This window comes from Myotis myotis, unplaced genomic scaffold (assembly GCF_014108235.1).
Source record: "Myotis myotis isolate mMyoMyo1 unplaced genomic scaffold, mMyoMyo1.p scaffold_m19_p_2, whole genome shotgun sequence".
NCBI lineage: Eukaryota > Metazoa > Chordata > Mammalia > Chiroptera > Vespertilionidae > Myotis > Myotis myotis.
In genome coordinates this window covers 76,556,185-76,581,253 of record NW_023416324.1, presented here as the reverse complement: position 1 = coordinate 76,581,253, position 25,069 = coordinate 76,556,185, and the positions used below count along the sequence as shown (strand labels likewise).

General features: G+C 43.4%; 1 protein-coding gene across 5 annotated transcripts in view; it reads right to left on the bottom strand.

Annotated features, from left to right (window-relative positions):
• The window catches only part of MBOAT1 (membrane bound O-acyltransferase domain containing 1), a 113,279-nt gene that overhangs the window by 15,583 nt on the left and 72,627 nt on the right, over positions 1–25,069 (bottom strand). For 4 of the 5 annotated variants that reach the window (XR_004974056.1, XM_036349743.1, XM_036349744.1 and 1 more), the window contains 6 exons: positions 17,724–17,779; positions 14,677–14,731; positions 12,716–12,899; positions 10,434–10,626; positions 5,572–5,675; positions 937–1,001 (listed from right to left, as the gene is read on the bottom strand). Coding sequence is in view for 4 of the 5 variants with exons in the window: in XM_036349743.1 (XP_036205636.1) it covers positions 937–1,001; positions 5,572–5,675; positions 10,434–10,626; positions 12,716–12,899; positions 14,677–14,731; positions 17,724–17,779 (657 nt within the window). In the remaining variant the exon portion in view is untranslated. The remainder of the gene's footprint in view (positions 1–936; positions 1,002–5,571; positions 5,676–10,433; positions 10,627–12,715; positions 12,900–14,676; positions 14,732–17,723; positions 17,780–25,069) is intronic. The other variant, XM_036349746.1, reaches the window with a different exon arrangement.

Genomic DNA, 25,069 nt, shown 5'->3' with positions numbered 1-25,069 from the left:
ACAAACTCCTAATGGAGACTAAAACTCTTGGCACAGTGGGATTACTCAATATTCAAAAATTATTTGCAAAATTAATAGCAATAATATTAAGGATAAATTTCCAAAAATTGCATGTTTAGATCAATTTTCAGACAACACTGTGGGAGCTTACTTTGGGGGAATTACTATACATTGTCACTTGTTTTACCCAGTTTTCACCTAAGAAAAATGCTACTTACCAACAGCAGAATCTACAGCTTAGCATTTCTATACTCTCCCTGCACTTATATGATAGGAATATTCACTAGCTAGAGTTTCAAGGATAGCATATTACCCCGGATAACATATTATCATTCCATAATAAGTAATGTTTTTAATTTTGGAATGTGTAAGGAAACAGAAATAGCAATAAAAATACAAAGTTTAAAAGCACAAACATCTGGGGTAGCAGAAAGCTTTCAATGCGAGGGATAAATACCAGGATTTCAGTGGTTAAATGTTGACAGTGTCTGTCTTTGACATCTGATCAACAGGCTGTCCTCTAGGTTAGAGGTAGCGCAGCACAGAGGTTAAGAGCCTGGCTCTACAGATGGTCTGCTTGGGCTCTTATCTATTACTCATTAGCTGTGTGACTTTGGGCAAGTTACAGAACCTTTCTGTGCCTCATTTTGCTCATCTGCAAAATGGGGATAATAACTACCAACATCTCATAGGATTAAATGAGTGCCTGGTACATAGGAATGGCAGGATCAAATGTCTGATACATTAAAATAAACATGCCATATTATTTGATCTTCTCAAATCACTATATTTCTACTTTTTTTTACTTAGAGGGCATAGATGTTCATTCAAAACAAAAGTGTCAGATGACAATACTACTATTGCTGTTCATCCAACAACTCCCATCTAAACATATCCCAGGGCCGTGAGGAATGAGGTCGCGTTTGTTTTTCTTACCGCTTTAGCCAAGTAGCTGTCTGAATATTCCAGTTTCCTAGGTACATTTTGAAACTTGTAGCAGTCTGAAAAAAAGAAAATAACACCTATCATTAGCTTTAAAAATACTCCAAGTAATGGAAAGTCCTCCCCAGAATTTCCCTGGCAGCAGACCAGATGGGCTGGTTCACTAGTGACTAGTCGGTCAAGAGTACATCAGCTGTTCCACTGAAGGCAGGACCATCCTGATGTTTATGAGACTGACGAACACTTGGCTTGCAAAGTCTCAATTTTTCTCAATTTATTTTCAAATTATAGGAAAACTTGAAGGAATGTTTTGTGGGTTTTCCATCCTCTCTGGTTTAAAAAAATTTTTTTAAGTCATCTGAATTTTAAAACTAAATACCTTAAAAGGGGATTTGCCCTAGGAAAAGTTTAATCGTGTGAATTGAGTGCCTTTACGGAGACAGCTGCAATTTTATTGTCACCTTTTCACTGTGTTGCCTTCTATAAACTAGGTCAGTCTTGTGAAGTTATTCTACAAACAGCTGTACAGGTTCAAATGCTTCCCATTGTATTTAGAATAGTGAGAGATTTTACACATGAAGGAGTCACAATACAGAAAAGAAAAGAAAGAAATAGCACCAAACTGGCAATGACACAAAGAAATCAACCTCTGAGGAAGACACATTCCAAAACAAGCCATGAAAAAGGTTTCCTCATAAAAAAAAAAAAAAAAAAAAAAAAAAAAAAAGGTATTATCAAAGGCTGGTTGGAGGTGGAAAGCATGAAACAAACATTCAAGAACCAGATGCCTAATGAAGGTGGAAAGTACAAGTGCCACTTTTTCTGTTTCAACCAACAGAAAATCTTAGGTCACACACTGGCCTAATGTAATGTGTTTAGAAAGAAAGAAGAGGAGAGAAGAAGAGAGATCCTCAATAGATGTCAATAGACAGATTTTGTATTATGAGTTTCTTTTTCAAAACCCTAAGGACTTCTATGTATCCATATCTTCTATGGCTAATAAAATGTTATACAAACAGCGTGTAGGAACCTTAACTAAATCGGTCTTCCTTGGTTTTCTTTAGCTCCTTCCTCTGTATCAACTTGATTGAAAATGCAAAGTTCCTCCTTCTGGTTTTCCTTTATAAGAAACTAGAGGCCCAGTGCACAAAATTTTGTGCACTCGGGGGGAAGAGGGGGTCCCTCAGCCCAGCCTGTGCCCTCTCGCAGTCTGGAACCCCTTGGGAGATAACGACCTGCTGGCTTAGGCCTGCTCCTGGGTGGCAGAGGGCAGGCCCAATCTCTAGGTGCAGCCCCTGGTTGGGCTCAGAGCAGGGCCGATTGGGGAGTTGGGGCACCACCCCCTGTCATGCACAGAGCAGGACAGATTGGGAGGTTGCAATGCCACCCTCAGTCACGCTCAGGGTAGGGCCAATTGGGGGGTTGGGGCACCGTACCCTGTCACACTCAAGGCAGGGTCGATGGGGAGGTTGCGGCGCCACCCCCTGTCACGCACAGAGCAGGGCCAATCAGGGAGTTGGGGCGCTGCCCCCTGTCACTCACAGAGCAGGGCCAATCAGGGGGTTGGGGCACTGCCCCTGTCACACACAGAGCAGGGCTCATCAGGGGGTTGGGGAGCTCCCCCCTGTCACGCACAGAGCAGGGCCCATCAGGGGGTTGGGGAGCTCCCCCCTGTCACTCACAGAGTAGGGCCGATAGGGGAGTTGGGGCACCGCCCCGTCACACACAGAGCAGGGCCAATCAGGGGGTTGGGGCACCGCCACTGTCACACTCAGGGCAGGGCCGATGGGGAGGTTATGGCTCTACCCCGTCACACACAGAGCAGGGCCCATGGGGGGCAGTTGGGGCGTTGCCCTCTATCACCCACAGAGCAGGGCCGATCAGGGGGCTGGGGCGCCGCACCCTGTCACACTCAGGGCAGGGCCGATGGGGAGGTTATGGCTCTACCCCATCACACACAGAGCAGATTCCGTGGGGGGCGGGGGGAGGTAGGGGTGCCGCACCCTGTCACACACAGAGCAGGGCCGATCAGGGGGTTGTGGCCCTGCACCCTGTCACACACAGAGCCGCAGGGCCATCAGGGGGTTTGGGCGCTGCCCCCTGTCATGCTGATCCCGGTGCCGGGAGGCCTCGCGGCTCCGCTGATCCTGGTGATGGGAGGCATATTACCCTATATAGGATAAAGGCCTGGTGCACGGATGGGGGCCGACTGGTTTGCCCTGAAGGGTGTCCTGGATCAGGGTGGGGGTCCCCACTGGGGTGCCTGGCCAGTCTGGGTGAGGGACTGAGGGCTGTTTTCAGGCTGGCGGGTGACTGAAGCTCCCAACCGCTCCTTTTTTTCTTTTTTTTTATTCTGGGCCAGCTTTAGCTCTGGCTCCAGCTCTGAGGCCTCTGCTGCTGAAAGCAGGTTTCTGGCCTTTGTTTACCTTCTGTATTTGAAACAATGTTGCGATCCTGCTGGCTGAAGCCCAGTGACTAAAGCAGGTTTCTGGAGTTTTGTTTAGCTTCTATATTTGTAACATAGTTGCTTAGAGTTGCAGCTCAGAGGCCGGCAGCGGCAGGCAGGGAACGTTGGAGTTCTCCGTCACTGAAGCAAGCAAGCCTCATGTTCGCTTCCAGCTGCCTGGCTGCCGGCCGCCATCTTGTCTGGAAGTTAATTTGCATATCACCCTGATTAGCCAATGGGAAGGGTAGCGGTCGTACACTAATTACCATGTTTCTCTTTTATTAGATAGGATACATAACTTAATAAGTTGGCCCTTAACCCTGAACACATGCCCAGTGAAATGACTGTCTTTGTGTGCACAGTGGAGGAGACTGGTGGGCAGCTGGAGGTCAGAGGGAACCACCGTGAAGGACATTCACCCATAGCAGCCAGCAGTGGTCCCAGAGTTTTGAGGGAGAGAATAATTTTGGTGGAAATAGGGAGGCAAGCTATCACACCTTCAGACTCCCTCTGACATCATCTGTATAGGAACGAGACGCATTGCGATTATCTACGTTGCTTTTCTGAAAATGAGAAAGGTTGTGCTGGAGCAGTGGTTCTCAATCTTCCTAATGCTGCAACCCTTTAATACAGTTCCTCATGTTGTGGTGACCCCCAAACATAAAATTATTTTCGTTGCTACTTCATAACTGTAATTTTGCTACTGTTATGAATCATAATGTAAATATCTGATATGCAGGATGTATTTAGGTGACCCCTATGAAAGGGTCGTTCGACCCCCAAAGGGGTCAAGACCCACAGGTTGAGAACCACTGTTCTGGAGGCTGGAGCTTGTCCATTGAAGATGAAGAGAAGACTCGGGCATCAAGAAGGTGAAAGGTATTGCCCCCACAAGGCTTCTTGTGGCCTACTGTCCACTTAATGTGGGTAGCAGGTGGAAAGTCTCCACGGCCCTGGCTTCTTGCTCTGTCTGCATATCCCCTCCAGCCACAAACCCGAGTCACCTGGCGGAAGAACCAACACTCTGCCTGCGGAGAACCATGCCCTACTCCATCCCGCTGCCAGGGGAATAGGGTCTGCGGCGTGGTCTTCCTGTCAGCTCTGACTGCTGACAAGGCCAAGGAAGCCAAGTGACGTGGCCCCAAGGAGACCACCTGCAATGATGAAGACATAGGACAGTGATGGTGAACCTTTTGAGCTTGGCGTGTCAGCATTTTGAAAAACCCTAACTTAACTCTGGTGCCGTGTCACATATAGAAATTTTTTGATATTTGCAACCATAGTAAAGCAAAGATTTATATTTTTGATATTTATTTTATATATTTAAATGCCATTTAACAAAGAAAAATCAACCAAAAAAATGAGTTCGCTTGTCGTAGGTTCGCCATCACTGACATAGGAGAGCAAAGCCAGAGAAAGAGAAAAACTGCACTGTTTCCGGGGGCCTGGAAGCTCCGTGCTATGGCAATTCTTCCGAAATGCAACTGGATTATCACTGTTTCCAAAGGAACCACAAAGAGCACTTGTAAAATTTAAATCTAAATGCAGAAGCGTCCAGTCTGTGTTCTTTGTTGTTGTTGTTGTTAATCCTCACCTGAGGATATTTTTCTATTGATTTTTAGGGAGAGTGAAAGAGAACGGGAAAGACAGAGAGAAACATCAATGTGAGAGAAACACATTGATTTGCTGCCTCCTGCACGAGCCCCGACCAGGGCCCAGGAGGAGCCCGCAACCAAGGTATGTGCCCTTGACCGGAATGGAACCCAGGACCCTCTGGTCCACAGACCATGCTTTATCTGCTGAGCCAAACCGGCTAAGGCCAGTCTGTGTTCTTGACTGAAGGAAGTAGAATGTGAACAAGAGAAAATGGATTCTGTACCTTCAAGTTGAAAGCACAGGAATGGAAACAACAAAAAAAGATTTTCCTGGATCTTTTTTCAGATTTTCTTGTGTCATTACTCCTTGAACCACTAAAACTATCAAGAAAGTATCTTTTAAAGAGAAAATAAAACAAAGAGGAAAAATATTCCCAGATGCACCAAGTCCCAGAGACTGCTGGCGCTGGCATTCCCTATAGCAGCTTTCCGCGGACATCGATGAAGAAGACTCCTGGACACTGCACTCAACGTAAACCACTGCTTTATAAGCGATTGCAGCTGGATTCAAAAGCACAATAGACTCACCTCAATTTTCCAGATGTTTAGGTTAGAAAGCAGATCCCAACAGAAATTTCCATTCTGATCCACTCCGCTGAACCCAAAGCCAGCTGCGTTATTCACGGCATCAGCTATGGTTTTCAAAACAACACGTTAGGATACGGAACAAAGGTCACATGGTCGCTTTAAAAGATTCCAATGTCTGTCTCGATTTAAGACTGAGAGATAGGTGGCAGTTTCCTCGGAAAGGACACCAAAAAGATTTACAGGGCCTGGTGCCATGGTGAATCGGAGAAATATGTTTGGCTTTTTGGTGACCTCAATTTGTATTCACTTTTATTCATTCCCTGGCAGTGAGTGAGCACCTGAGAGGTAAGAAGAAGGGCACTAGATGCTCATAGAATACAACATGGGAATGAGAGGAAGGGAGAACCAAAACGAAGCAAGATACAGGAGGATTTAGTGACCAGCTGGATATGGGAGGAGAAAGGGAAGAAGGGAAAAATACACTTAAGCTCAGAAGCAGAGACGGGAAGAAGAAATGAGGGACCCGTGGAGGTCCAAGAGCTGTCATCAGACGGCAGGACAGTAACGGGTAGACAGCACTGAGTCGGGAGACCCAGCTTTGAAAAGGAAAGTGCAGCTCATTCCGAACGTATGAAGCGCGACAGGCCGGTAGGATATCAGTTGGGGCTGCTGAGATGCAGTTAGGAACGTTCAGATTACAAGAAGAAGGAGAGAGCTAGAGATGTGAGTCGGGGGCCAGCTGCCATGGAGACCACACGTGGACATAATACCAAAGCCGTCCCACCCACAAGTCCCTCTGAAAGCTCCTGCTACCATCGTTAGGTGACTTCATGGAACCCTAAGGAAAGGTCCCTTGCAGGGAGCAATGCTCATCAACTTTATTAATGAAATGCTTTCTGAAAACAAAGACCTGATGAAACCAATATACTTTTACTACAGTGATCAAGAGGGCCATCCTCTCATCCAGTTGTCTTGTTTCAAGTTCACTGGTTATTTTTTAAAAGAAAATACGGTAATAAAACTGATGAAAGCTTAGCACGGCAGGTAGAGCCTGCGATCAGGAGGCGACGGTAGAGGACCTCCCTCTCCTGCAGCTCCGTTCCTCTGGGTCTACAAAACAGGCACAACTCCAGAGGGACTTCTAAAGGCTGCTCTACAGGAGGACACCCTGCTCTGTCTGTCTCCTGCATAGCTGATGATTTAACGTTGCTTATCTTACACTTGGCTTCGCCGTAAAATGATCTGGTTTCTTTTAGAAGAGAGGAGGAAAGTGCTGAGTCCTGCCACGTCAGTCTCCCAGACCCACTGGATGGGAGCTCAGTGGAAAAGCAAAGCAAGAGTGGGCCAGTTAAGAAGCTAAAAGTTTTAACTGTGTGGGCACAGATGTGTGAAGGCCAGAAGATAAACTAATCTGGGGGAAGAGCCCTTTGAGGTCTGTGTTGACAACTGAAAACAGGGCTGGACTGGCCGTGCTGGGACCCCTGAATGCCTTGTCCCCCCTCTAGCCTCAGCTCTGGCTGACCAGCCTGATCTCAAAAGATCAGAATAACTATCCTGTGTTTGTGTGTTTGCGCACGAGCACACTTGCTATCTTTTAGGGCTCTATAAATCACTCTACAGGCATTTCTCGCGGAATACAGCTCACAACGGCGTGAACACAGTGGTGAGGGGCGGACTCTGGGGGTACATCTCCTGGGCTCCTCTCTCCGCTTCGGCATCAGAGTAAATGGAGGGCCTTGGGTGAGTTCTTAAACCTATTCTTTTGAGTATAAAATGGCTATACTAATGTTACCTATTTTAAAGGGATGTTGAAAAATTGGCTTTATATTGTACATGGCTCCAGTATATCATTACAGATAAATTAACTCAGACACCTATATTTTATGGTTTGTGATCTCTAGAACACAGCCTGGGCTAAAGTTGAGTCTCACTAATTAGTAGGGGGTTTGGGGAGGACAGAATTGTACACTAAATTCAAAGAAAATAGCTGTATTATTTCAATATAAACAGTAACTAGAACAAGGCTAATGCAGTGTAGCTCAGCTAAGATCCATCAAGAGGCCAGCTTTAAGGATTAAATTTATAATCATGTATAATTAGTACATCAATTATATGTAAATGGTGTTTTAAGCAGCTGGATAAAACAATTATTCAGTTAAGCAGTTTAAATATTCCCTGTCATACTATTCACTGCTTCTTTATTTATAAATAATACACAGGTTAATTGCAGACCAGCCCACGCAATCTAAACTATAATGAACTTCAGATTGAGGCCATACACATTAACGAAGCGTTCTATGGAAGCTACCAAAAAAAGATAAGAGGGGGGGGAGAAAAGAAAAAGAGCCAAGTCCCCACAGAAAGCTACCCACAAAGCTATTCTATACTCCAAATAGCTGGGGAGCTCCCCACGGCGCAGAACAGTGCCAGGCACCCCGTTCCCTGGGACCCCCTCCCCACATAGACCCGCCAGCACAACCCACCTCGTGTTAGACTTTCCCTATGAGGCCATGGAATGGCCTTCCTTTCCTCCTTAAAGCAGGAGCCGATTTAGTCCAGAAGCCAGCCCATTACCCTGAGATACAGAATGTGGAGTGGAAGGGGAGGGAGGAGAGAGAAAAGGAGGATAAGTGAGGAAGTAGAAGGTTGTAAAGGGAGTGAGCAGTTCTCTCTCAATCTTATGCGCGCGCGCGCGCACACACACACACACACACACACACACGTGCATGCATGCACTGAGGTGAGAGCAAAGTGAAAATACAATTTCACATAGGAAAATAGCCTGGTGTTCCAAGTAAAGTTCCAACCATAGTAGTAAAGCATGTCCCAAAATTCACGCAAGAAGTAATTTTGATAGAAAACACAGGTTTATAATTAAAAATTGTAAATTTTTTATTGATTCATAAAGTGTGCAGTATAGGGTTATGTATGGAATAGCATATCGGGTAAATGGTCTCCACGGCTTTGCTGGCACATACGCACTCTTTTGTTATTACCTGAGCAGCCCCATTTTCAAAGAAGAATGGTCCGATGATGCCTCCAGCCCAAAATCTGCACCAAACAGTGACACGTTGTGGATGCATTTGTTTCTCAACAATCACTCGTGGACTTTCTGAACCCCAAGTGCGACAATTTTGTTGATTAACCAAGCCATCAAGATGAAAATGAGCCTCATCGAAATTCAGCCACATTTATGCAAAACGGTCATGGAAAATTTCAACAAAAGAGTGCGTATGTGCCAGCAAAGCTGTGGAGGCCATTTACCCGACATCCTATTCCATACATAACCCTATACAGTATACTTTATGAATCAATAAAAAATTTAGAATTTTTAACTATAAACCTGTGTTTTCTATCAAAATTACTTCTTGTGTGAATTTTGGGAACACCCTTTATAAAGCCTACCTACGAAGGAAATGACTTTTAGATAATAAAGCAACTGCAGACAACGGAATGAGATACAAGGAGACTGATGACCATATCTGTCATCTCCTCTGCCCACCCCTGGGACAGCCCCTGATGTGAACTGCCTGGTTGGTGCCCACGTCTGTGTTCCCACAGAGTGTGACAATCTTGAGGATGGAAAACATGTCTTATTTTTTAATGCCTCGTAGCACAGAACATGGTACTCAACAAGAACTCCCTGAATTAAACTGAATGTGACGAGGAACAGAATTTTAAGAAGCTCTAAGTGAGAGTTCTCTGGCCAAATGTTACATAGATACAATTTTGGACCAAACTTCTCCCTGAACAATGACCCTTAAAAATAATGTGGACCGGGAGCTGACGAGCTAACTCTGCTTACTGGATAGTTTCTGCTTGGGGTGATGGGAACCGCTCTGGAGGTGGAAGGTGGAGACGGTTGCACCTCAGTGAACTCAGTGCCACTACACTGCACACGACAGATGGTAAAAACGGTAAATTTCTGTCATGTACACGTTTACCACAATGAAAATAATAAATGAAAAAAATAATTTAGTAGCTACACCTTGGGACTAAAATCTTGGAGCATAAAATGAGAAAAGAGGAACTCGGTACTGCCACCCCCTCACTCATGAAATATGGGCTAAGCACTGGGGTCTGAGTTTAATAACCTACTCAGCTTTATACACAGTCACTGCTCTGGGACATCAGCTACGAGGTGAACTCCCATTCCTGAACGGGTCCCGATGTAAATGCACACAGCGGCCGCGCCTTGTCAAAGCCCTTTACCATTCCTGGTAAGTAAATGGAAGGTGTACTGCTCCCTGCAGCTAGGCTGTAAACTTTTCCAGTCTAAAACTGTTTGAAAAGAAAAGAGAGAAGCTTAGTACTGACTAAGTTACATCACAGGGAAAGGAAAAAGTGTGTTAAAACCAAATTAAGTTGAACTTTCTACCTTAAAAAAAAAAAAATCAGTTGAAGTCACAGCTTCTCTCCAAGGCGTAAAGCTTAACCAACTATTTCTTTAAAAGTGTAGCCTAAATTGGCATGTGTGTGGGTCACATTAATGTGACTCCAGCATTGTATACAGCCCAGAAAAATTACAAGCAAGCCAGGTCGTTCTGGAATTCTCCCCTCACCCCCCTCTGCACCAAATGGCCATTTGACTGGGGGAAGAAGCAGCTTCCTAGGCGAACCATCTGTTAATAACATTGGGTTTCAACCGCAACCAGGACTGCTTTTTCCTTATCACGTACAATTGGGTTTATGATGGCGGCAAAGAGGAGAGCTTCCCTGGGGAGCAGAAAATGATGCCGACTCCACTGCTTCCCATTATTGGGCTTTTTTGGTTAGGTGATCTGAAATGTTGTTCTGGCAAAGCCATACAAGCAGTGTCATTTTCCCCCCTCCTTTATTTAGGGCCACTCCATCAAACTTACCCAACGTCCAGGCCAAGTAGTACTTGGGCTTTGAGGCTTGCATGACAACATATAAGTAGCCCAGCCGTGTCAGAAAGTTTGCCTTATGAACAAACCAGTCATCAGCCAGGCTGGTGACCGGGAAGGTCTTCGTGAGCGTCAAAAACAAAAGGAGAGACACGCCGGTCACGCACAGCTTGCGGATCACCGCTCCCTGAAACGAGGAGGGAAAGTCAGTGGGATCGCTCAGAAGATTCTGTAGGAGGAAGACAGTTTGATGAGGGCCCGTGGAGAACAAAGCTGTTCGGATAGCTGCTCTGCCACGTTCCCTGACAGAGTGGTGACAGGCTTTTTTCCTCACAGCACAAATGGCATGACGGGCACGGTGCTCTATTTAGATGCAAAGCATATTTCACACTTGAGGACTGAATGCATCTAAAATGGAACAAAACTTTTACCAGCAAATTCTACCAACGAAGGGTAGATGGTTTCATTGCCCAAAACATAAGAGAAACAGGTACTACAGGGCAGCAGTCTTCCTTCGAAAGAAATAGTCATTTGCCTTCCACTTCTGTAACCAGCAGCCAAGGAAATGGGTTTGAATGGCCAGAAATGAGGACAGAGCTTAGTTCGGAAGATTCTGTGCGTGTGAAGGATAAATGTAGCCTGCTCTGGGGTTAAGATGTACTGACATTTTATTTTATTTTTCTAATCTTCACCAGAGGATATTTTTTCCCCAGTGATTTTTACAGAGTGGAAGGTTGGGAGGGGGAGACAGAGAGAGAAACATCGATGTGAGAGTGACACATGGACTGGTTGTCTCCCGCACACCACCCCAACCAGGGCCAGGGACCGAGCCTGCAACCCAGGTACATGCCCTTGATGGGAATCAAACCTGAGACCCTTCAGTGTGTGGGCCAACGGTCTAACCATTGTACCACACTGCTCAGGGAACGTACTGACCTTTTAAATTCCTCTGGATGGAGTGATTTTGCCCGGTTTGCCTGGCATTCCAGGGAATGTCATTTAACGTCAACACAATTATAATTCCCAACTTTATAAAAACAGACGCCTTAACTGTAGTAAAGGGATAGTAATAGCACCTCCCTCAGAGGGTGGGCTGGGTTTTAAGTGAATGAACATAAGGTACCGAGAACAGTGCCTGGCTCCCACTTAAACGCTCACCACGCTTAGCCACTGATGGGGCACCAGTCCCCCCACTTAGCTCATGGGTGCCAGCCCCTCCCATCAATGTGTCTCTAGCCAAAACATAACTTCCCCACTTCACTTTCTCTGTGCACAAAAATGCAAGAGTCTTCTAGAGAGTGATATTCATTAAGACTCAATAATAATATTTTCTAAGCAGAAGCATGTGAAACACCAAAGCACGACTGTGACAGACGCTGTGGAAACACCTGTGGTTACTTTGGTGTCTTATCGCCAACTTCACTCCTACGTTGTTTCAGTAACAAGTTGGAGCTGAGACATTTGACCAACTAGAAGGTGTGAGGAGCCGTGTCAAAACCATCTGAAAATTCGTGCTTAATAAATAAATCACTTAAATTTTCAAATACTGAATTTTGCCTAGACTTTTAGCATTTATGAAATATTTAAATTATCCCGATTTTCTCCCTTACCCAATTTTCCCCATTCCTTTAATTAACAACAAATGTCCCTTAAATATAGGATAGTTTATCTAAGTTTACCCTATTTGTAAAGTTCACTAAGTTACCCTATGTAGACCACTTTGAAGATGAATAAAATTCAGATTAAAATTAAAACATTATTTCAAAAACCATCTTAAACTCTCTCAAAGGCACTAAAACCAAGCTTTGGGCAGTGTAAAACTGGTTTCCCTGGAAACAAGCGGGTTCTCCAATAAAAAGCACATTTATTCTGGTCCCCACTTCCTCCCCCCACCACCACCTTTTATGAATATTATCCTGTGTATTAATTTATATTCATAAAGACAAAACTCCCATAAATTTGAATGTGTTAGCTAGTACAGTACTAAGAACATTGTGGGCACTAAATATTGGCTGGTTGACCAATGGATCGATTGCTTTAATATTCCCAGCCAATGACCAGCTCTGTGAAATAAGCATCTGTTTCTCCAATACAGAGAACTGCAAAATAAATACCAGTATCAGTATTTTAAACAAATGGAGGGAAAAGTTATTGGCCAAACTTTCTGTTAAACGGCTTGGCTTTTGAATTAGAACAATTATTAGTGAGAGTCAGCCCTGGCAGCAAAACTCTATATTTGGGGCCTCTGGGTAAATACTTGGCACTAAAAAACTTACAGTGGGAGAAGGTTCTGGCAGGCTGTGGGAACCTTTTTCCTTCCAGTTCACTTCCAGCAGCTTCATGTGTACATGTCTCCCCTCAATGAAGGCTATATAGTCCTTGAAGTTGTTACACGGTCCAGCTATGACACTCATGAAGTTGAGAAGGTAGCTTAGGTATTCCAAAAAAGAGGGTTTTACTCTGTGAAAATAAAGGTTTTTTTAAAAGGTTGAAAAGTATTCAGTCTTTAATTTTTCTTTCATATTTCCAAATAAGCAAATCGTAAAAACAAGTGTTACCTTTATGGTTTATTAAACATAACAGGATCTTTCCTTGTTCTGTTTCTCTAAAATCTGCCCAACTGAGATAGCTTGTTGAAAGGAAAAGTTAATGAGGTGAGTGACTCAGAGAGGAGGCAGAACTCCATGGCGCCCTCTGCTGGCTGGTCACTGCTATAAGCACGGAAGGTGGGGCCTAGAGCAAAGGCAACTCTGAGGCTGGGAAATGCTTTCTCATCAACCTTAGCCCTCTACAGGAGAAGGTGAAAGTAATAAACATAGGGGTGGGGGAAGGTGGGGAGGATCCAAACCTACTGTTAGTTGATTGAGATGCTTTCAAATAGCAAAACTCCCTCCCAATTACTAAAATAAACACAAAACAAAGGATGGGTGGAACCAGTTTCTACCTGAAGAAGCCACACAAAAACACCGCTGTAACAGTCTCTTGTCTGCTTTGGCATCCAGGCGTGAGGTCAACAGACAATGGTAGCAGCAGGGAAAAGAGTCTGCAGGAGCCATTGTGTGTAGTCCTTTCATGGCATTTGGGGGGGGGGGGCATGCTCTTCCAGCAAGACAGAATTGTGGGGAAAGGCCTCCTAAAATGCCATTGGTGACAAGTCACTGGGGTTATGCCTATAGCACTTACACACCCATAATGCTCAGCAAAGAACTTGACTCAGTAGACTCTTCCAATGATCTTCCATTGGCTCCAAGTCTCAAATTCTTAATGAAGAAATGAGGCACTCAATCTCCTTACCACCTGGAACCCTCTCACTCCTCCCAGTTATCTCCTCCTACTACTCTCTAGTAGGAACTCTCGGCCAGGGCTGCTCCACCATCCCCCATATGCTACCTCACATGCCATTTCTATTTTCATATGCTATTCTCCTACTTTGCATAGCCTCCTCCCTCTCGAACACCCACCCCCTTTCTACTGCATGTTAACACTGGCCAAAGTCCACCTTTATCAGCCTTCCTCCTTCCTCCTCTCCCCAGCCAGTATTTCTCCCTCCAACTTTACCTCCTATATTCTTTTCATGCCTGCATTTAATCATACTAATTTGCATTGATAACTGTTTCTTGAGGGCCTGAGATACATGCCCCATAAAAATAATTCTGGAATAGACATAACAACCCCAGTGAAAGAGAATCCTGCAAAACTCCAAAATCACAGATCCATTTACTCTCTGGCCCAGCAATCCCACTTCTGGGAGTCCATCCTACAGCTCTACCCAAACCCATCTGAAATGACCTCTGGACAAGGTTATTCATCATTTACCATTTGCAAAAGCCAAAGACTGGTAGACACCTAAGTGTCCATCAATAGCAGATTCATTAAATAAACAATATTACATACACATAGTGAAGTTCATATGCAAATATTTTAAAAAATGAAGATCTCACCCTGGCTCAGTTGGTTGGAGCATTATCCTGTACACCAAAAAGGTTGTGGATTCGATTCCCAGTCAGAGCATATAAGAAAGGCAACTTATTGATGTCTCTCTCTCTCTCTCTCTCTCTCTCTCTCTCTCTCTCTCTTTCTCTCATCCTCTCCCTTTCTCTATAAAATCAATTTTATATATATATATATATATATATATATATATATATATATCCTCAGGTGAGGATTTTTTAAAAATGAAGATCTCTAGATACTGATATACAAAGCACTCAAGAATATACTGTTAAACTTAACTTACTTTACAGCAAGTCGGTGTTGCTCAGCAGACAGGTCTTCAGCTCTTCGACCTAGTCCTATGAGAAAGAAAACATTTAGAAATGTTTTCAGTGAAGTCAATAACTAATCTTAAGAGAAGCTTATAAAACTCATCTGAAAAAAGTGATTAATTATTGTTTCATAAATCAAAGCTTTCCTTTTTTAAAAAAAATGCCCTGGATCAAAGCATTACCCCACAAGTCCATGTGTAAGGAAAGTCTCTACAGGTTCTTATGAAGAGGGGAGAATTCAGGGGCTACTCCAAGTCGATTCACACAGTAGGACATGAATTACAGAGCACCCTCCACAACTCCTACACTCCTTACTATGCTGTATATGCTTTTGTTGCTACATGAGAGACATAAGCCTATCTTTGCAGCCTACACCAGTGTAAATACCTCTCTGAAATGCTCGGTGCAGACACCTGGTACAAGCTGAGAGCATGGGTGTGGAACGTAATGAGGAAAGAAATAGGGACTTTTCTCTTCCAAAACACAGGAAACATAATCCTGAATGCAGGGAAGACACAAAAGAATTCTTGGGAGGTTTTACTTCTTTTAAAATTCATCCATGCCAGAAAAACTCCCAACCAAATCACATCTGTGCTTCCCATAAAATGTACGTTAACTGAGTGTCAAAGAAACTGGAGGGTCATCTCATAAGCATCAGAAATTTCAGAGGGAAAAGGGAAGGGGGTAGGAAGAATTTAACCAAAGGACTTATCTATATATATAAAAGCCTAAGCAACCATTACAACCGAATGAACGGAATGACCGGTCGACCAGTTGCTATGATGTGCACTGACCACCAGGGGGCAGATGCTCAACACAGGAGCTGCCCCCTGGTGGTCAGTGTGCTCCCACAGTTGGAGCGCCACTCAGCCAGAAGCTGGGCTCATGGCTGGGGCTCCTCCCTGGCCTCCTGCAGCTTCAGCACTGCTATATCCCTGGGGGGGGGGGGGGGGGGGAGGGGAGGATGTCGAACTGCTGGGTCCTGGATTGCAAGAGGGTGCAGGCCAGGCTGAGGGGACCTCACCCATGCACAAATCCATGCACCAGGCCTCTAGTAAGCATATATGCATAAACCATGGACATAGACAACAGTGTAGTGAAGGCCTCAGAGGGGGAGCTGGGCAGAGGGAGTCAAAGGGGGGAAATGGGGGACATCTGTAATACTTTCAATAATAAAAATAAATTTTAAAAAGTAACTGTATATTCAGCTAAGACTGACTGATATGGTCACCAATCACAAAGGCAACTCAAAAACAAGCCTAAGAGAAGGGAGAGTGGTTCCAGAATTTACTTCTTCCTCCCACACACAAGAGAAAAAGACAAAGGCAAACAAACATTTTTCTGTATGTAAGGGATGGTCCAGAAAATAAACTGAGAATGCTTACAAAAGTAAATTCAGGCAAAAAGCCTGTATAAAAAAACAAAAGTAAACTAAACAAAAAAATGTAAGAAGCAGTGTTTTATAAAAAAAATCACACGCCAAAACCGGTTTGGCTCAGTGGATAGAGCGTCGGCCTGCAGACTGAAGGGTCCCAGGTTCGATTCCGGTCAAGGGCATGTACCTGGGTTGCGGGCACATCCCCAGTGGGAGATGTGCAGGAGGCAGCTGATCGATGTTTCTCTCTCATCGATGTTTCTAACTCTCTATCTCTCTCCCTTCCTCTCTGTAAAAAATCAATAAAATATATTTAAAAAAAAAAAATCACACACTTTTTTCTACAACCTCATCAAATAGTACAAATCTGGCAATCCCAGAAATTAAAGTGATTTTAGTTATTGATTTATGTTGCAGATGTTAGTCTATAACCGCTACCAAGTAGATTTTCAGGTACAAAAATACTAACCAACTCACCCTGGTTTGCTCAGGACTTTGTCAATTTGGGCACTAAAAATCTCACATCTTAGGAAACCTCTCAGTTCTGGGCAAATCAGGATAATTATCACCCTAGAACAGTGATGGCGAACCTATGACACGTGTGTCAGAGGTGACACGCAAACTCATTTTTTTGGTTGATTTTTCTTTGTTAAAATGGCATTTAAATATATAAAATAAATATCAAAAATATAAATCTTTGTTTTACTATGGCTGCAAATATCAAAAAATTTCTATATGTGACACAGCACCAGAGTTAAGTTAGGGTTTTTCAAAGTGCTGACACGCCAAGCTTAAAAGGTTCGCCATCACTGCCCTAGAAAGATTCCATCCTTGGTATAAAATTACCCAGTTCTCTACAGAATGACTAAGTCACTAAGTATGAATGAGAAACACACAGAGTCAAAATGAAATTGGTTTCCAAGCTTTTAAGGGAAACAAGAAAACTAGCGGAGACTGTACAGCTCAACCTGTCAACACGTAAAGACGTTTCAGCCGTCAGAAAGCATTTGCCGAAGAGGAACAAATCCTCAGATTATCCTTTTACTAATTGCACCTGGTATCACTTAAGCCCCTCTTCTGGCCAGTGAAAGTGCCATTCGCCTTCCCTGGGACCCAGTTTCAACAGTGGAAATAAAATTTTCTGGCCATTTTTAGAAAGAGTTTAAGTAAAGAAAATGTCCATTTTTCATACAAAGAGAAGAGCTTCCTCTCCCAGCTTTTTGTAGGGTCAGGCTGATCTCATTAGATAATTGTCCAAGCAAAACAAACAAACAAAAAACCTAGCATTAAAAACTGGTTAACCAGCCAATGCTGTTTAATCTTCTATTACCTCATGAGCTTCTCAGAGATTTGAAAATGAAGGGCAGAGAGCAGCACCATAAGTTAACTTAAATTTAAAACATTGTAAAAGAAAACAGAAAACCCATTGTTCTCAATGCAAATATTTCAGCAAATATAGGCTACAGATCCAGGAGGGAAATGATAAATAATAGCTGGGAAAGTTAAAAGCTATAATGTAAGAGGCCTACAAATTTTGGACAAGATATAGCAAGATCTTCCAGCACTTGTCTAATTTGGGACGGTGTGCAGAATATGAAAAATGTCAGGTGGATTCAGAGCAAGGATCAAGGATGCTTTTCTCACCATCATGAACTTGGAAGGCCAAGGTTGTGATCTTCTGAGTGACAATCATCAGAGGCCTAAAAGGAAGAAGGAAAACAATCAAGATTAGCAAAAGTGCTACTGCAACTTTTATTCTATTTCTCTACATCAGGGGTGGGGAACATCCAGCCTGCGGGCTATATAAGGCCCACGAAATCATTTGGTCTGGCCCTGCCCAGGCATTAGGAGTGAGTTAATTAAATGTTTGACAAATATAGCAGGCTAATTGTTAAGTTCATAATTCTGTATGGCCTGCGAATGATGTTATAACTATTCAAATGGCCCTTGGCAGAAAAAAGGTTCCCCACCCCTTATCTAGAAAGTGAAAAGGCATTTCGCAGAATGCATGAAAATGTGTGTAAATCATGTATCTGTAAGCTAGAATTCATAAAGAACTCTGACAACTCAATAATTAAAAGACACCCAATTTAAAAATGGCCAAAGGATCTGAATAGACATTTCTCTAAAAAAGATATGGTGATAAGCACATGAAAAGACATTCAACAGTGGCTAGTTATAAGAGAAATGCAAATCAAACCATAATGAGATGCCATTTCTCAAGCAGTAAAAGGACTGGAATCAAAAAGACAGATAACAGGTGTTAGCCAGGAGGTGGAGAATTGCAACCCTTGTACATTGCTGATGGGAATATTAAAAGGTGCAGCTGCTTTAGAAGCAGTCTGGCAGTATCTCAGAAAGTTAAACATACAGTTACCATATGACCAAGCAATTGCACTCCTAGGGACATTCCCATGAGAAATAAAAATATGTCTACACAAAAACTTGTACACACATGTTCAGAGCAACATTATTCATAATAGCCCCAAAGGAAATTACCCAAATATCCATCAACTGGTGAATGGATAAATAAAGTATGCTATAAATATTATTCAGTAATAATAAAGAGCTAATATACTAATTAGACTGAACAGCAGAATAACCATCTAGACAACCTTCCAGACGACCTTCTGGAAGACCCTCCGGATGAAGCCGGGGCTGCGAGGGCCAAGCTCCTTGCACAAATTTCATGCATTGGGCCTCTAGTTCAGTAATAAAAAGAATAAAGTACTGATATATGCTACTACATGGATGGACCCTAAAAACACACTAAGTAAAAGAAACCAGACAAAAGGCCACATTTTGTATGGTTTCATTCATATGAAATGTCTAGAACAGGCAAATCTACAGAGAAAGGAAGTACATTGCTAGTTGCCTAGACTTGGGGAATTGGGAGAAAATGAGGAGTGATAGCTAATGCAAACAGGTTTCTTTTGAGAGCAATGAAAATGTAAACTTAATTGTGGTGAACAGTTGTACTCTATAATTTACTCAGCAAATACGCAAAAAACAACAACACTGAATTGTGTACTTTATTTTTTTTTTAAATATATTTTATTGATTTTTTTACAGAGAGGAAGGGAGAGAGATAGAGAGTTAGAAACATCCATGAGAGAGAAACATCGATCAGCTGCCTCCTGCACACCCCCCACTGGGGATGTGCCCACAACCAAGGTACATGCCCTTGACCGGAATCGAACCTGGGACCCTTCAGTCCGCAGGCCGATGCTCTATCCACTGAGCCAAACCGGTTTCGGTGGAATTGTGTACTTTAAATGGGTAAATTGTATGGTATATGAATTGTATATCTCAACAAAACTACAATTTTTCAAATGCACCTGTTTTTCCAATTATCTACCCTAGTTTAGTACTTTTAGTAGCTCTGTTCTCACCCAAGACAAGATAAAATCCCACTGCTCTAACAACCATCATTTCTTTCAACCCTTCTTAATCTACCGTTTTCCGATCTCCTTCTACGGCTTCTTACTGAATTGGTAACTCTGACCCCCAGGGGCTGATGCCTCATTTATATGCAATGCTGAGCCCTAACAGTGTCCCCGGAAGGACCCTGGGTTGCCACACAGCCTCTGTGCCCTGAGCTCAGGCCAGGACACAAGTGTGATGTGTGTCAACTGCACTTAGCCCAGCCATGGGCAAACTACGGCCCTCGGGCCGGATCCGGCCCGTTTGAAATGAATAAAACTATTGAAAAAAAAGGCGGTACCCTTTTATGTAATGATGTTTACTTTGAATTTATATTAGTTCACACAAACACTCCATCTATGCTTTTGTTCCGGCCCTCGGGTCCAGTTTAAGAACCCATTGTGGCCCTCGAGTCAAAAAGTTTGCCCAACCCTGACTTAGCCACTACTTTGAGTCCATTTTCCTGTTTAATGCTTCTCATTCTGATGCCCACTTTCCATCTCTTTGACATAATAAGCATGGTATATTTTAAACTATCAATGTAAACTGACAAGATAAAGCATTTTCAAGAAAGTACGAGGAAATACACTTTGAAATCTTAATACTTACACCCAGCATTATATCTCATTTGCCAAAGCCCCGTGTCCAATGGCCATTGTTTGAAACAAGATTCTGAATGCTGCGTATAAGGCTAAGAGATGAGTGAGTCTGACTGGGGAAGGGAAGGGCACCTGTGCTCTGCCGGGACTGGCGAGAGGAAGGTGTGGCACACAGGGGAGCCACTGAGGTGGATGTGCTAAGGCAGCAAGACGTGCTCAGAGCTAACACTGAGGTGACGACTCTCTTTTATATTGAAAAAATAGCTGCCTTTCCAGAACACTGAGCGTTGGGTCTCAGAAATAAAGGCTCCCCGGACGCTTCCCAGAAGATCAAATTGATCTTACAGACCAGACCAGACCTGTGCAGCTCACTACTTGACATTCAATGAGGCCTCTGACCCGCCATGTCTAACAGATGCCAAGAGCTGTTTTTCTTGAGAGGGACTCACTTTAAGCATCACAGGGAAGGTAGTTTCTAATGTGACTTTCAAAGCAGTACAGTTTTCTTTCTAAAGCCTTTTGTCTCCTGCAAGATTAAAAATCCTACTCTTCCTTGCACAAATCCCAGTACAAAATTTTAATTATTTTTTAACATATTTTTATTTACTTCAGAGAGGAAGGAAGAGGGAGAGAGAGGCAGAAATATCAATGAGAGAGAAACATGGATCAGCTGCCTCCTGCATGCCCCCTACTCAGGATTGAGTCAGCAATTCAGCATATGCCCAGACCTGGAATCGAACCATGGCCTCCTGGTTCACAGGTCGATACTCAACCACTGAAGGACCACAGCCGGGCCCAGTACAAAATTTTTAAATTCGAGGCACACTCTCTGGTGCCTATGCAATTTGCAAACCATGTAAGTTCCTACATTTTATTTCATTCATAAAAATATATTTATTTTTAGGCTCTTAAAATATAGATATCAACAAAGATATAAAATGTCTCAAGAAATTAACCTACCTTTCTATCTCTATAGAAATACAGCATGTTTCCCTCTATTTGGGGTTCAATTTAATGTATTCCATGATTAGACACATGTCCAGCAAGGCATTTGGTAGTCTAATGTTCACCTACATGGTGGCCCTGAGAACGCATCGCTGGCAGCATCGCTGACCGGCTCGAGCTGTGCCCTCTGGTTCTGCCACCTAGTCTGTGCGAAGCCCCGGCCTGCAGACAGTCCCCTCCCTACAGGCGTGGTATCCTCTGCCCTGGGGAATTTTAGCTCAAGGATTTCCCATTGAACTTGCAAAGACTGTCTTAGAACAGCACTGCAGCCCAAGACCGCTCTTCCTTCCGTTCCCCTCGAATCTCAGGTCAGACATGCTTTCGGTCTGATGGCTCTCCCAGCCTCATGCGTGGCCTCCCCATTTCCCCTCCCAGGCATTTCACCCCATAAATCTCTCATACTCTGTTCCTGTCTTGGCACCTGCTTCTCAGAGAACCTAGACCAGAGGTTCTCAGCCTTGGCTGCACGTTAGAATCACCTGGGAATCTTTTTAAAATCCTGAATTCTGGGCCTCATCCTCCGGAAATTCTGTTTCTTTGTTATGGGGCGGGGCCACAACATTAGTGACAAAGAAACAGAATTTCCGGAGGATGAGGCCCAGAAATCAGGATTTTAAAAAGATTCCCAGGTGATTCTAATGTGCAAACAAGGTTGAGAACCACTGACCTAGACCAATGCGATTCGTAATAATGAAGAGATCAACGTCAATAAATAACAACTATTCAATATGAAACCGGCACCACTAGGTTTATGGAAAAACCATATTGCTGTCCTTGTTTAGAAAAAAAAAAAGTTCCTTTTTTTGGGAAAAGAAGAAGCTCTGGATCAAATATTGTTACACATCATCCAGATGATACTTTCCACAATATACTGCTTCTGTTTCAGACATCTGGAGAAATTTCTAGCAACTTAAATAAAAAGCATCTCACCCATGTGGTCACTGATAAATAACAGACTGATGACCTATGAAAAAGCAGATCTGAAATCCTCAAACTAAAGCCTGCTCACTGAAAGGCATGAATTTAGAATCCTCCCACATGCTTACTTCTCCGAGGGTGTAAGGAAGAGCGCCATATGCTCTTGCTAAGAGGAAGTCCTCTCTGAACACATTTTCATTGATCAACTTATTTAAACTTATGGGTAGATCAGATGCCAAACTTCCATTGCACAAGTTACTGAGATTCAGGTCCGTGAAATTACTAATTTAAAATAAAACTCAGCTCAGCCAGTGTGGCTCGGTGGTTAAGTGTCAATCTATGAACCAGGAGGTCATGGTTCGATTCCTGGTCAGGGCACATGCCCAGGTAGCGGGCTCGATCCCCCATTGGGGGGCATGCAGGAGGCCGCCAATCAATGATTCTCTCATCATTGATATTTCTATCTCTCTCTCCTTCTCCCTTCCTCTCTGAAATCAATAAGAATATATTTTAAAATAAAACTCAAATACCATCCATGATGCATTCCAATAAAAATGTAACACAATCTAAGACATGCTTGTTGGTTTGTGGCTGGAACTCATGCTTTCTTTCTTTCTTTCTTTCTTTCTTTTTTTTTTTTTTTTTTTCGTAAAAATGCAAAACCCAGCATCCACAAGCACCTACTACAAACGCAGGGAGGACACAAAAAGGTCCCTTGATGCAGCCAAAGAAAAGGACAATGAGGCCTTAGAACTTGAGCTGCACTCGGATTTTCCACCCCCTGTAGAGTAAGTATGCCCTGTCCTTGGGTTTGTAAACACCAGTCAGCCGGCACCCGGCACTTGAATCCATGGGAACCATCTGACCAATATGAAATCAAGGTCTGAGTCCAGCTTGGTTGAGGAAGAACCACTTTTATTTTGTCCCATGAATTCTTTTCATGATTAAAAAAGAAAAGCCAAGGAAAACCATTTTTTTCTTCCCAAGCTAAAGATTATTAGTAAAATTTAGATAAGGAAATATAGGGGGAAATTAAAGGAAAACAGGCAGTTGGAGATGTGTTTAGAGCAAAAAGAAAGATAGAACAATGCTATCTACTTCTCATTCCTCTCCTACCCCCGCAAAATCAATGCCTCCTAATACAGATGTTAGGCAGGTTACCAGAAGTGGTATCCATTCATCCATTTCCATTTCCCATACCAACTCCCAACAGAAAAATAACCTAGTCTTCAAAACATTAAACAAAATTCAGTTTTGAGCAATAGTTCAATAAAACCTACCTGTTTTACCTTAATCTTTGGACCTAAAGTGGTTAAGTTCTCTGTGCTGGTAAAGGTAGGGTGGAACAACAAGATAATGTAGTCATCAAAAGAGCCAACCAGTTACACAGCTGGCTGGCCAGCATCAAGCTGGATCTGACATTCAAGGATCTTCCCCAACAGGTCATTTTAGATCCAAAATTAAGAATAGAATTACCATATGACCCAGCAATCCCTTTCCTGGTTCTCTACTTGAAACTTCTATTCACAAAGATACATGTACCCCTATGTTCATTGCAGCATTATTCACAGTGGCCATGACATAGAAACAATGGAAATGTCCTTCGAGAGAACTAGATAAAGATGTGGTACATACATACACACAATGGAATACTGCTCAGCCATGAGAAAAGGTGAAATACTGCCATTTGCAGCAACATTGGTGGATCTTGAAAATATTATCCTTGCCCTTGGCTCAGTGGATAGAGTGTCGGCCTGTGAACTGGGGGGTCCTAGGTTCGATTCCAGCCAAGGGCACATGCCCGGGTTGCGGGCTCAATCCCCACTGGAGGCGTGCAGGAGGCAGCCAATCAATGATTCTCTCTCATCATTGATGTTTCTGTCTCTCCCTTCCTCTCTGAAATCAATAAAGAAATATATTTTTTTAAAAAGAAAATATTATCCTAAGTGAAATAAGTCAGTCAGAAAAAAGCTAAGAACCATATGATCTCACTAATATGTGGGAAGTAAAACTGAAACTCATAGACACAATAGTCCTTGCTGCTGCCCTCAGAAGCACCTTGATTTGCACCCTTTGTGAGCAACAAAGAAGAATCAGTTCTACCACAAACTTCAAAGGAATCCAGTGCCAGCTTTATCACAAGCAATTGTTGAGCTTCCCTCAGAAGAACAGTAAATGTTCTAGTTACTTTATATTTGTATTACTTCTTTGTTTATAATACAAAGCCACGGTGACATTTATATACTTAAGAAAGCGAGGAGTCAGGCAAGCAAGAACTCTGGCACGGGTACAGCAAACTTCTAATCCGCGGCAACCTAGGCCGGGAAGGCCAATGTGCACAACAACCAGAGGTGCCAAGCAAACTGTGCACCCCACAGCCTGGAGCCAGTGGCTGAGGGTCGCAACCCCCCAGCATGGACCCAGCCTTCCCTCCCTGCTGCTCCTGCCCCAGCTGAATCCTCTGCTCCCTGGATTTCTTACTAAATGACATTACAGCTTTAGTAGAATGTTCCCAGGTGCCTTTCAACTGTGCCAACGTGAAGGGACTCCAGGAGTCACAGCAAAGAGTGTACATACTAGTAGCTCCATTGGCTTCCTAGTGCTGCACCTGAAGGGAGGGAACCCCTTGGGACTCAGTTCAGAGCTCCTGGTATCTGTATAGAACCAGACAGGGCCAATCAGAGGAGAATGGGCTTATACCCCTTCCACTCCTCTTCTCAAACATTTCATCTCTGTGCTTTGGCATCCAACAACAACAAAATCATCAGCTCTCCATTGTAAGAGGAACTCGCCAAATAAACTCTGTATAACCTGGGAACTCGTGTCTTCAGAACTAAATTCCAGGTGATGTGCTAATTATTAAAAGGCTGGCGGCAGCCTGACGGAGACGCATGAAATAATCAAATACAGAAATCTGTTCGCAAAAAATCTTTTTTCCATCATGGGGAACCCAATTACTTGCACATACTGGGCTGGTCAGATGGAGTGATCAGGATGTCGTAACAGAAGAAAAACTCTGCTGTGGAACAAAAGGGCAAATGATCT